Raw genomic sequence first — 14,000 nt, forward strand, 5'->3', positions numbered from 1 at the left:
ATATTCCTTTTTAAAATCCACCATGTGGTCACAGAAATACGGTTCACATTATTTATTACTAATTTTTATGGTCTTTTCCAAGAGGATGTAGCTCACAGATTAATAATGCAGAACAGCCTAAAGATGCATCCCCAAGAATTATGTGCACAACACGCCTTTGGGAAATACTATAAAAATTAGAACTAAATAAAAAGGCCCACATCTCTGGGTCTATGGGGTGTGTCAGAGTTAAATATATACATATAAGTAGAAAATACTGATTTATACAATTTCCACTCAACTCACCATAGTTGTGTTTTTCCTATACCAGGAGGCCCACAAATTTCGGTGACTTTAGTCAATGGCACACCTCCTCCGAGAAGGTCATCTAATGCTGAGCAGAATGTTATGATGGACGCTTGGGCTTGTTCCTGTTCTAGTAACTCCAAAGCTGTATGTTTCAGGGATGTGGATGTGTCTTTATGGTTCTCTCTCCTCAGAATCTGTAGGACTTTCACAGCATTGTCCTCAGATAATCCGGCCTCTGCAGCAATGGAAATGTACATATCAAACATCCTCCTGCAGTTTCTGAAAACTGAAATGGAGCTGGGAACAGCACAAGTATGTAAACCATGTTCATGAAAGAGGTTGGCCACTGCTTTTTCTCATTGATGGTCTACTCTTAAGGTACCGTTACACTAAGCGACGCTCCAGCGATCCCGACAACGATACGACCTGGTAAGGATCGCTGGTACGTCGCTACTCAACGACGCAGCAACAATCCAGCAATCCGCATAACGAACTCGGCGGTCGTTGGGACCTTGTCACACAGCAGCTTTTCTGACGACTCACGCCTGCGTCCCTGAGTTCTGAGTCGCCAACGAGGTCGGCGTCAAACACAAAAATGCATGCTGGCCAGCGGGACACCAGCGACCAAAAATTGGCCCAGGACATTCGAGCACGATCAGCGACATCGCAGCGGGGGCCCGGTCGCCGCTATGTGTCACATGTAGAGAGATCGCTGGCGAGGTCGCTGTTGCGTCACAAAATCGGTGACGTTTCAGCGATCTCGCTAACGATCTCGCTATGTGAGACGGAGCCTTTAGAATATCAGTGGGGGTGCGACACCTGGCACCCCCACCGATCAGTTGCCAGCCAGAAGTTCTCAAATGCTGCCGAAACGCAACAGCTATAAAAAAAAAAAAAAAACCTATAGTGGCTGCAGCCAGGTACTACTGATCCATCCCCTATTCATTTTAATGGGGGTGGATCTATAGTACCCTGACCAGACTATGGAATTGACAGAGCTGCTGTGTTCTGGCAGCTTCCCTTGAATTTCCTTAAGGACCTCTCTAAAATTAGGAAACACATGGGTTCTGATTTATCAGAAAACTGTTGTAAAACACTTTTGAAAAATGTTGTGACATTTGGGGTTTATACACCAGTTTGGGCAGCTTTGCCCCAAACTGATCAGTAGTGGCGGTGTTTCTTATGCTAGAAATGTTACTCCAGTCTGTGCCTGGAGTAACTCTTCTGGTGATGGGCACATCACTGATAAGATGCACCTCTTAATATATTTGATGCATTAAATCCTGCACGCCAATCAGGAGTACAAAATGCATGTCTTAATGAATTGGCGTCAGGATGACTATAGTAAAGAATAACACATCTACAATGATGAACACATTTTAAGGGGGCATGGGAAAATGGTCTGGCCTGATTTGCCATACCACAGAAAATAACTGGAGAATCATTTGCCCATTTGGGAATATTCACAAGGTAGATTTGTAACAAAAAGTTCTGAGGCTGAAAATCCATCCACATGGCATAATAGGGAGTTTTATTCGGATTTTTATATTTTTATTACTTTTTAGAGTAAAGTATTGCAGTGCGCAGGCAAGGTCATAGAGATCCAACTCCTGCACACTGCAGTACTTTGCTCTGCCCCTAGTCAAGGCAAAGAAGTAAACCTGCACAGGAGCGCGATGCCAGGAAGACTGCGTGGATCATGTAGGGACGCATCATTCTCAAGAAGAAAGAAGGAGGACAGCATCACAAGAAGACGGGAGGCGCAGGACCAGCGACACTCCTCAGACTGGACCGCACCCTCCCTAGGTGAGTATAATAAGAGCCTTTATTCTCTTACAGATTGGGTTAGGGGCTTATATACAGCATTATTGAATGCTGTATATCAAATCTAAAAAGTGGTGGCCGTATCTCATATCAGTCAAACCTAGTGACAGGTTCCCGTTACGTGGTTAAAGAAAGAGTCTTGTGACAAAGCTTGATAACAGCATCCAAAAAGAAACAGATTTATGAATTCAGCTCTGGCCATAATCCAGGCTCACTAGAAGTTGCATAACACATTGTTACATACAGAGTTACAGGGGCGTAACGAAGACCGCGACTGGTCCCATGCGTGAGGGGGGCCTGCAAAACCCAGCTAGATGTACACATCACCGGCCAATCAGATGCCAGCAGCAGACATTGAACTACCATGTGGCACCAATGCCAGGCACGCCGGTCAGTTGCCGACCTCTAATTGGCCTGTGGCGTGTATTGTTGTTGTTTTTACTTTACTATACATGCAGAACGGGTAACATATATACAAGGAAGGGGCCCAGGAAGGGGGACATATGCCAGTACAAGGGACATATATACCAGGATGGGACAAGGATAAGAGACATATAAAGTATGCATATACACCAGGAAGGGGCTCAGGAAATGTGACATACAGTTGAAACCAGAAGTTTACATACACTATATAAAAAGACACATATACATGTTTTTCTCAATACCTGACATGAAATCAGTATAAACCTTTCCATTTTTAGATCAATTAGAATTACCACAATTATTAACATTTGCCAAATGCCAGAATAAGGAGAGAGCAAATGTTTGAAAGTTATAAGGCATTTTTATTACTTACTGCAAAGTCAAAAGTTTACAATCTTAGTGTATCTAAAACTTTTGACTTTGCAGTAAGTAATACAAATGCCTTAAAACATTCTCTCTCATTCTGGCATTTCACAAATATTAATAATTATGGTAATCCTAATTAACCTAAAACAGGAAAGGTTTATGTAAACTTCTGATTTCAACTATATACCAGGATGGGCTCAGGATAAGGGATATATATATATATATATATATATATATATATATATATATATATATATATATATATATATACATACACATACAGTGGGGTAAAAAAGTATTTAGTCAGTCAGCAATAGTGCAAGTTCCACCACTTAAAAAGATGAGAGGTGTCTGTAATTTACATCATAGGTAGACCTCAACTATGGGAGACAAACTGAGAAAAAAAAATCCAGAAAATCACAATGTCTGTTTTTTTTTCATTTTATTTGCATATTATGGTGGAAAATAAGTATTTGGTCAGAAACAAAATTTCATCTCAATACTTTGTGATATATCCTTTGTTGGCAATGACAGAGGTCAAACGTTTTCTGTAAGTCTTCACAAGGTTGCCACACACTGTTGTTGGTATGTTGGCCCATTCCTCCATGCAGATCTCCTCTAGAGCAGTGATGTTTTTGGCTTTTCGCTTGGCAACACGCACTTTCAACTCCCTCCAAAGGTTTTCTATAGGGTTGAGATCTGGAGACTGGCTAGGCCACTCCAGGACCTTGAAATGCTTGTTACGAAGCCACTCCTTCGTTGCCCTGGCGGTGTGCTTTGGATCATTGTCATGTTGAAAGACCCAGCCACGTTTCATCTTCAATGCCCTTGCTGATGGAAGGAGGTTTGCACTCAAAATCTCACGATACATGGCCCCATTCATTCTTTCATGTACCCGGATCAGTCGTCCTGGCCCCTTTGCAGAGAAACAGCCCCAAAGCATGATGTTTCCACCACCATGCTTTACAGTAGGTATGGTGTTTGATGGATGCAACTCAGTATTCTTTTTCCTCCAAACACGACAAGTTGTGTTTCTACCAAACAGTTCCAGTTTGGTTTCATCAGACCATAGGACATTCTCCCAAAACTCCTCTGGATCATCCAAATGCTCTCTAGCAAACTTCAGACGGGCCCGGACATGTACAGGCTTAAGCAGTGGGACACGTCTGGCACTGCAGGATCTGAGTCCATGGTGGCGTAGTGTGTTACTTATGGTAGGCCTTGTTACATTGGTCCCAGCTCTCTGCAGTTCATTCACTAGGTCCCCCCGCGTGGTTCTGGGATTTTTGCTCACCGTTCTTGTGATCATTCTGACCCCACGGGGTGGTATTTTGCGTGGAGCACCAGATCGAGGGAGATTATCAGTGGTCTTGTATGTCTTCCATTTTCTAATTATTGCTCCCACAGTTGATTTCTTCACTCCAAGCTGGTTGGCTATTGCAGATTCAGTCTTCCCAGCCTGGTGCAGGGCTACAATTTTGTTTCTGGTGTCCTTTGACAGCTCTTTGGTCTTCACCATAGTGGAGTTTGGAGTCAGACTGTTTGAGGGTGTGCACAGGTGTCTTTTTAGACTGATAACAAGTTTAAACAGGTGCCATTACTACAGGTAATGAGTGGAGGAAAGAGGAGACTCTTAAAGAAGAAGTTACAGGTCTGTGAGAGCCAGAAATCTTGATTGCTTGTTTCTGACCAAATACTTATTTCCACCATAATATGCAAATAAAATGAAAAAAAAACAGACAATGTGATTTTCTGGATTTTTTTTTCTCAGTTTGTCTCCCATAGTTGAGGTCTACCTATGATGTAAATTACAGACGCCTCTCATCTTTTTAAGTGGTGGAACTTGCACTATTGCTGACTGACTAAATACCGTATATACTCGAATATAAGTCGAGATTTTCAGCCCAAAAAATTGGGCTGAAAGTCCCCCTCTCGACTTATATTCGAGTCATATACAAAGGGGTCGGAGGGGGCGGATGTGTCAGGTCATACTTACCCGTCCTGACGCTGTCTTGAGCCCCCAGCTTCTCCCCGTGCTCTCTCTTCCTGCCTTCAGCGGTCACGTGGTGCCGCTCATTAAAACTCATCAATATGCGCATATTGATGAGTTTTAATAAGCGGCACCACGTGACCGCTGAAGGCAGGAAGAGAGAGCGCGGAGAAGCTGGGGGCTCAAGACAGCGTCGGGACGGGTAAGTATAGCGATACTCACCTGTCCTGCGTCCATGGCTGCTTGCTGCTGTCTGTCATCGGTCAGTGACTTCAGACAGCAGAGGGCGCGGTGACGTGGTTAGTGCGCGCCGCGCCCCCTGCAGTCTGAACGTCACTGACTGATGACGTGCAGATAGCGGTGAGCAGCCATGGACGCAGGACAGGTGAGTATCTGACACCCAGCGACGAAGAGGTGAGTATGTCATTTTTTTTATTTTTATATGCAGCAGCGGCAGCACATGGGGGAATAATCTAAGGAGCTTCTTATGGGGGCAGCATATGGGGGAACAATATGGAGCTTCTTGTGGGGGCAGCATATGAGGGAACAGTATGGAGCTTCTTATGGGGGCAGCATATGGGGGAATAATCTGGAGCTTCTTGTGGGGGCAGCATATGGGGGAATAATCTGTAGCTTCTTGTGGGGGCAGCATATGGGGGAATAATCTGGAGCTTCTTGTGGGGGCAGCATATGGGGGAATAATCTGGAGCTTCTTGTGGGGGCAGCATATGAGGGAACAATCTATGGAGCTTCTTATGGGAGCAGCATATGGGGGAATAATCTATGGAGTTTCTTCTGAGGACACCATATGGGGGAATAATCTATGGAGCATTTCCCACCCTAGACTTATACTCGAGTCAATAAGTTCCCCCAGTTTTTTGTGGCAAAATTAGGGGGGTCGACTTATACTCGGATCGACTTATACTCGAGTATATACGGTACTTTTTTGCACCACTGTACAAAGAGATGTTCAACAAACTGAATAGCGGGGGGCGACCGCTAATACAAACCAATCCAGCAGTAATATGACACAGGAGTGCACACGGCACTTAAACATGGAAGTCCAGCAATAATATGAGTGAGACTGCACACAGCACTTAATCTGGGAGCCCAGCAATACACAGGTGGAGCGTTAGCAGGAGAAGGTCTCTAGATATACCTTTTGGGCTGAAAAGTCTCACTGAAGTACAGTACCGCAGCCTAACACACACACAGTCCAGGAAGAAATAATGGTGTCAGAATATCTAACTGACCACAGCAGTTTCAGAGGCGAGTAGCTCCACACCAGAAGTCCAGACAATAGGAAATCCCAGACAGGATCAAGGAGCAGCACTGAGGACTGAAGGCAGCAGACTGTGGAGAGGTAGAGCACCGAGTAACAAGCCGAAGTAGTGGCAGCAAGGAGTCCAGAAGAAATAGGCAGAAGCTCAGGAGCCAACAGCAACAAAATACTCAGGCAAGGAGGATCTCCCGACCGGGACTTAAATAGCAGGACAGACAAGAAGTTCCAGGACAGGGTACCAGACTCCATCTTGGACAAGGGCAAAACAGGCTCCAAGCAACATCCGGAATCCTTACAGGCGTCATCATGCGTTTCCTGCCAAAACACAAACAAGCTTCTGGCGGCCTCCAGTTTTACCTATTGAGCCACTTGTCCACTAATCCATAGCACCGAAAAGGGTAACACCGTGAAAGTCTCTAACTGGTGCGTGCTCAGCTGCACGCCTGTCCACACAGAGGGATACAGCACACGATCTGGAACCCGTTCCTTACTGCGAGCACCTCACACTGCCTGGCGGTGCATGCAATGCTCTGCGTGCTCCCTGTTCCCATGGGGCCCTCAAGCAACCCCGAATGGGTCTCAGCTCCGCGCTCTCTCAGTGTCTGCAGAACACGGCGCACACCTGTCTCCACTCTCTGCCGGCGGGAAACTTCTGACTTTTCCTGTGCTTCCTGTTCTTTCCTCCCTCTGTTCACCATGCCTGCTTTCACCAGGTCATTAGTCCTGTCCGGTTCCCCATTCTTTCCCCTCGGACCCGGCATCATACAGGTACCCACAGCCCAGTCTTCCATGATTAAGCCCTTTCAGGGTGAAACGCGTAGGAAATTGCTCCCCTCCATACGCCTCTTTATGTCGTTTTTACCTGATGGTATGAAGATTTTATATTCTCAATAAAGCAATTATTATTTTATCTCCTGGAGACGCTGGAAAAATCCTTCTTTATGTTGTACAGCCCAGTCTTCCTCCTTACATTGGGACCACCGTAACAAAGGTTACCATCAGTAACACACTACGCCACCAGGGACTCAGATCCTGCAGTACCCCTGCTTAAGCCAGTACATGTCTGGGCCCATCTGAAGTTTTCTAGAGGGCATTTGGATTATCCAGAAGAATACTGGGAGAATGTCATATGGTCTGATGGTAACAAAGTAGAACTGTTTAGTAGAAACAAAACTCGTTGTGTTTGGAGGAGACAGAATGCTGAGTTGCATCCAAAGAACACCATACCTACTGTGAAGCATGGGGGTGGCATCATGCTTTGGGGCCATTTCTCTGCAAAGGGACCAGGACGACTGATCTGTGTACATGAAAGAATGAATGGGGCCGTGTATCGTGAGATTTTGAGTGCAAACCTGTTTCCAACAGCAAGGGCATTCAAGATGAAACGTGGATGGGTCTTTCAGCATGATAATGATCCCAATCACACCACCAGGGCAACGAAGGAGTGGCTTCATAAGAAGCATATGAAGGTCCTGGAGTGGCTTAGCCAGTCTCCAGATCTCAACCCCACAGAAAATCTTTGGAGGGATTTGAAAGTCTGTGTTGTCCAGCGACAGGCCCAAAACATCACTGCTCTAGAGGAGATCTGCATGGAGGAATGGGCCAACATACCACCAACAGTGTGTGCCAACCTTGTGAAGACTTAGAGAAAACGTTTGACCTCTGTCATTAATAGAAAAGATAACCCCGGCACACTCGTTTGAATTACGAGAAAACAATGCACATAGCTGCTCTTAATTTTTATTTGAAGCGGACCAAAAATGAAAAATACAGACAAAATTATCCAACGTTTCGGCTCGCAGGCCTTTATCAAGGAATTATCTGTAATGATAAACAAATCTTTCAAAACCATGCAAATATTCTTATGCACTCAAAAAATAAAATAATAAAAAAATAATAATAAAAGGTCCATATAGTACATCCAAGTATCAAAATCAATTACACATTATAACATAAAAATTGTCAAAATACAATATAATATTGTGAAACATTTCCACAAGAGAAGGTGTACATATACAAATATATTTTTTTCTCCACCCCAATATATAAGTATCTCATAAGACAAGATTAATGCAAATTGTATTCAATGCCTGTAAATAGATAGAAGACAAACGGGTCCTAAATGCTGACTGGATCAACGTTCAATAGTGACCCATAAGAGTCACCTACTATAAAGCAAAAAGACATAGAGAAAGTAGAGAAAGTATATATACCTGTGCCACAAAGAAAGGACAAAACGATCCAAGATTGTAACATACCTATTCCATAAGTGCATATCGCAAACGTCAGGAGAAAGTGCGGTAGCGTGGTGCGCTGTGGACGCCCTGAGCTAACACCGTCCCTTAAATACACACAAACAAAATACTTCCGGGTGGAGAGCGGCGTTACCCGCTGAGTACTGCGCACGCGCCACCAAGACGTCCATCACCAGACGGAAAAAAGACCGGGCAGAAGAGGGCAGTGGAGAGCGGCGTTACCCGCAATGTACTGCGCACGCGCCACCAAGCCGTCCATCACCAGACGGAAAAGAGACAGGGCAGAAGAGGGCAGTGTGGCCTGTTATAAACTGCGCACGCGCCGCCCACAGACAGCATGAGCAGCCAAAAGAAATGAATCCTCCCAGAAGTGCAGTGACGTGATGGACAGTGTTGGAACCTTTTGCACCAAAACGCTGTGACCGGATACTATTATTAGGTTATCTGAAAGATAAAAATAAATGTATATAAAATAGAATAACAATCTTTGATAAAAGACTAATTAGTATATAGAGTTTACCAAACAAAGAAATAAAAGGATAAAAAATAAACCAAAATACAAAAAACAAAAAATACCTGCACCTACAAAAAAATATATAAAATCCCTATTATTAGATTTTAAATTTATAAATGTTGATAAATGTAGTCTCATATACGGGACCTTTCCGTGTTTGGGGTGTTTGCAGTGCTCTAATGTTGTTAAAGGGAATTCTTTTACTCACCCTAGGACAGGACGACACTATCCCATTAAGGGATATTTCACGTGTGAGTCATCATATGTAGTCTATCTCATTAAGTGCCCGTGCGGTCTCGGATATGTTGGGGAAACTACCCAGCATGTCCGGGACCGCATTTCACAGCATAAGTCTACTATCAGGTGCGGACGTACTTTATTACCCATTCCGTCTCATTTCTTATCATGCGGCCACTCTGTTGCCCAGTTGAGGTACCAGGTTATTGACCAAGTTCAAATGTCAAGAAGGGGTGGTGACAGGTTAAAGAGATTGAAGGAGCGTGAATCCTTTTGGATTTATACGCTTCAAACATTAGCACCATTAGGTCTAAATAGAGAATATGAGGTCTCTTATCATTGATTATTTTTCAGGTTAATATTGTCCCTCTTCTCTCTGTATTAGTATGTATTAACATTTACTAACATTTATCAACATTTATAAATTTAAAATCTAATAATAGGGATTTTATATATTTTTTTGTAGGTGCAGGTATTTTTTGTTTTTTGTATTTTGGTTTATTTTTTATCCTTTTATTTCTTTGTTTGGTAAACTCTATATACTAATTAGTCTTTTATCAAAGATTGTTATTCTATTTTATATACATTTATTTTTATCTTTCAGATAACCTAATAATAGTATCCGGTCACAGCGTTTTGGTGCAAAAGGTTCCAACACTGTCCATCACGTCACTGCACTTCTGGGAGGATTCATTCCTTTTGGCTGCTCATGCTGTCTGTGGGCGGCACGTGCGCAGTTTATAACAGGCCACACTGCCCTCTTCTGCCCTGTCTCTTTTCCGTCTGGTGATGGACGGCTTGGTGGCGCGTGCGCAGTACATTGCGGGTAACGCCGCTCTCCACTGCCCTCTTCTGCCCGGTCTTTTTTCCGTCTGGTGATGGACGTCTTGGTGGCGCGTGCGCAGTACTCAGCGGGTAACGCCGCTCTCCACCCGGAAGTATTTTGTTTGTGTGTATTTAAGGGACGGTGTTAGCTCAGGGCGTCCACAGCGCACCACGCTACCGCACTTTCTCCTGACGTTTGCGATATGCACTTATGGAATAGGTATGTTACAATCTTGGATCGTTTTGTCCTTTCTTTGTGGCACAGGTATATATACTTTCTCTACTTTCTCTATGTCTTTTTGCTTTATAGTAGGTGACTCTTATGGGTCACTATTGAACGTTGATCCAGTCAGCATTTAGGACCCGTTTGTCTTCTATCTATTTACAGGTATTGAATACAATTTGCATTAATCTTGTCTTATGAGATACTTATATATTGGGGTGGAGAAAAAAATATATTTGTATATGTACACCTTCTCTTGTGGAAATGTTTCACAATATTATATTGTATTTTGACAATTTTTATGTTATAATGTGTAATTGATTTTGATACTTGGATGTACTATATGGACCTTTTATTATTATTTTTTTATTATTTTATTTTTTGAGTGCATAAGAATATTTGCATGGTTTTGAAAGATTTGTTTATCATTACAGATAATTCCTTGATAAAGGCCTGCGAGCCGAAACGTTGGATAATTTTGTCTGTATTTTTCATTTTTGGTCCGCTTCAAATAAAAATTAAGAGCAGCTATGTGCATTGTTTTCTCGTAATTCAAACGAGTGTGCCGGGGTTATCTTTTCTATTAGTATCTTCCTTACCCCTGAGCACCCACTTTATTGTGGTGAGCACCCGATTACCTATATTATTGACCTCTGTCATTGCCAACAAAGGATATATAACAAAATATTGAGATGAACTTTTGTTAATGACCAAATACTTATTTTCCACCATAATTTGCAAAATAAATCTTGCCAAATCAGACAAGGTGATTTTCTGGATTTGTTTTCTCATTTTGACTCTCATAGTTGTGGTCTATCTATGATATCAATTACAGGCCTATCTCATCTATTTAAGTGGGAGAACTTGCACAATTGGTGGCTGATTAAATACTTTTTTCCCCCACTGTATATACCAGGATGGGACCCAGGATAAGGGACATATAAATACCAGGGTAAGGGTCATATATACTAGGATGGGACCCAGGATAAGGGATATAGACCAGGATTGGAGGGGAGGGGCACCCATCGGCACTCAGTTAGGCCACTGCAGAGTTACCTTCTATGTAGGGCCGGCGTTTGGGGAAGGCCGAGGGCCCCCCGCTCCCCCAGCTAGCGGAACATCATGCAGCCGCTATGGGGCCCGTAAGGCCGGGGGGCCCACCTGCCGCCAGCGCCGACTCCTCCCGCCGCATTGAACTATATTGGCGTCTGCCAGTACAGTTCAAAGCAATGATGGAGGAGACAGCGTCACCTGACGCTCCCTCTCCCATCATTCCCCGCTCTGCCTCTGAAACTGCGGGTGCGTGATGACGTCATCGTGCACACAGTGTGCCAGGCAGTGCAGCCGCTGAGACAGGAGCAGCACAAGCACGAGGAGAGGTGAGAATTGGAATTTTTTTTTTAATATAACAGTGAGTACTGGACTGTGGGGCCATTCGCGGGGGAGGGGGGAAGATGTGGGCTGTGCTATATACTATGTGGCCTGTGTTATATACTATGAGGCTGCGTTATATACTATGTGGGCTGTGTTATATACTATGAGGCTGCGTTGTATACTATGTGGGCTGTGTTATATACTATATGAGCTGCGTTGTATACTATGTGGGCTGCGTTATATACTATGAGGCTACGTTATATACTATGTGGGCTGTGTTATATACTATGTGGGCTATACTATATACTATGTGGGCTGTGTTATATAATATTGGGGGTATATTATATTCTATGGGGGAGGCTGTGTTATATACTATGGGGGTATATTATATTCTATGGGGGAGGCTGTGTTATATACTATGTGGCTGTGTTATATATTATTGGGGGGTATATTATATTCTATGGGGGAGGCTGTGTTATATACTATGGGGGTATATTATATTCTATGGGGGAGGCTGTGTTATATACTATGGGGGATATATTATATTATATGGGGAAGGCTGTGTTATATACTATTGGGGGTATGTTATATTCTATGGGGGAGGCTGTGTTATATACTATGGGGGGTATATTATATTCTATGGGAGAGGCTGTGTTATATACTATGGGGAGTACATTATACATCATATTCTATGGGGAGGCTGTGTTATATACTATGGGGTTACATTATATTCTATGGGGGAAGCTGTATTATATACTATGGGGGCTACATTATATTCTATGAGGGGCTGTATTAGATTTTATGAGAGAGGATTGCATCATACTCTTTGATGGGTCACATTATATTCTATGGGGAGATGGGCTGTGTTATATTCTATTTGGGGCTACATTATATTCTATGGGGGGCTTATTATATTTATTTTATTCTATGAGGGGTGATTGCATCATACTCTATGAGGGGGCTACATTATACTATATGAGGGGGGTTGCATTATATTCTATGGGGGTTACATTATACTTTGTGGGGTGGTTGCATTATACTGTATGGAGGACTATGGGGGAATACATTATACTATATGAAGAACTATGGGGTGCATTATACTATGGGAAGTGAATTGTACTACTTGGATGTATTATACTGTATGGAGTACTGAGTAGTGTATTTTAATATATGGATGACTATGGGAAGTGTATTATACTATATGGAGGACTATGGGGCACATTATATTGAGGACTGAGTAGTGTATTTTAATATATGGAGGACTATGAGGAGTGTATTATACTATATGGAGGACTATGGGAAGTGTATAATACTATATGCAGGACTGAGGAGTGTATTTTAACATATGGAGGAGTGTATTATATTATATGGAGGACTATGGGGTGTGCATTTTACAATATGGAGGACTATGGGGTGTGCATTTTACAATATGGAGGACTATGGGGTGTGCATTTTACAATATGGAGGACTGTGGTACACATTATACTTTGTGGAGGACTATGGGGTGTATTATACTAAACAAGCAAAATGCTGCATATTCATCGACTGATTGTATTGCTTATGCCGGAACAGAAATCATTGTTCTCAGCAGCACATTGCCAGTGTAAACTGCAGATGTGCTGCTGATAACATGATTTTATATGGGGACAGATTGATCCATTAGTGATTGTTCTGTCCCCATCAATCTTTCTCAGACGGTGGAAAGAGGCCGGGAAACAGAAAGAGAATTGGAGGGATCCAATGGCTGGATATCCTTAAAGACAAAAATGTCCAGGAAGGATGGAAAATCTTGAAAAATGAAATTCTCAAAGCACAGTTGTTAACAATTCCGAAAAGAGGGAAGAATAGGAAGCATTTAAGGAAACCAGGATGGATGAACACAGAACTTAAGCACATGCTAAAAAGGAAGAAAAAAATGTTTATAAAATGGAAAGAGGGAGGCATATCTAAAGAAGAATATAATGCTGTATGCAGAACCTGCAGGGCACAAATCAGATTATCTAAAGCTGAAAATGAATTGAGGCTTGCAAGAGATGTCAAAAGCAATAATAAAGGATTTTGGGGATATGTCAAAAGTAAAAGAAAAGTCAAAGATGCTATAGGATTTTTACAGGATGAAAATTATGAAATGGTAAGACAGGATGTTGAGAAGGCTGAACTTTTAAATTCCTATTTTGCATCTGTTTTCTCTCAGAAAGGAAATGCAACATCAACTGTTATTCACTGTCCTATTAAGGGAATAGAAGAATCCAGGATATCTATAAACAGAAAGATAGTGAGGAAACACTTAGCTAACCTAAATGAATTCAAGTCTCCAGGTCCAGATGAATTACACCCCAGAGTACTGAAGGAGATAGCAGAAGAAATTTTTGAACCCCTCTCCATAATCTTTGAAAATT

The 14,000-nt window shown here is 42.7% G+C and overlaps 1 protein-coding gene across 6 annotated transcripts in view; it reads right to left on the reverse strand.

Annotated features, from left to right (window-relative positions):
- Positions 1-14,000, reverse strand: part of RAD51C (RAD51 paralog C) — a 97,738-nt gene that overhangs the window by 79,659 nt on the left and 4,079 nt on the right. For 5 of the 6 annotated variants that reach the window (XR_012231910.1, XM_073574388.1, XM_073574382.1 and 2 more), the window contains exon 2: positions 286-523. Coding sequence is in view for 3 of the 6 variants with exons in the window: in XM_073574382.1 (XP_073430483.1) it covers positions 286-523 (238 nt within the window). In the remaining 3 variants the exon portion in view is untranslated. Of the gene's footprint in view, positions 1-281; positions 524-14,000 lie in introns of those variants that run through there. The other variant, XM_073574391.1, reaches the window with a different exon arrangement.

This window comes from Dendrobates tinctorius, unplaced genomic scaffold, assembly GCF_039654945.1.
Source record: "Dendrobates tinctorius isolate UK_male_01 unplaced genomic scaffold, ASM3965494v1 ptg000007l, whole genome shotgun sequence".
Taxonomy (NCBI): Eukaryota; Metazoa; Chordata; class Amphibia; order Anura; family Dendrobatidae; genus Dendrobates; species Dendrobates tinctorius.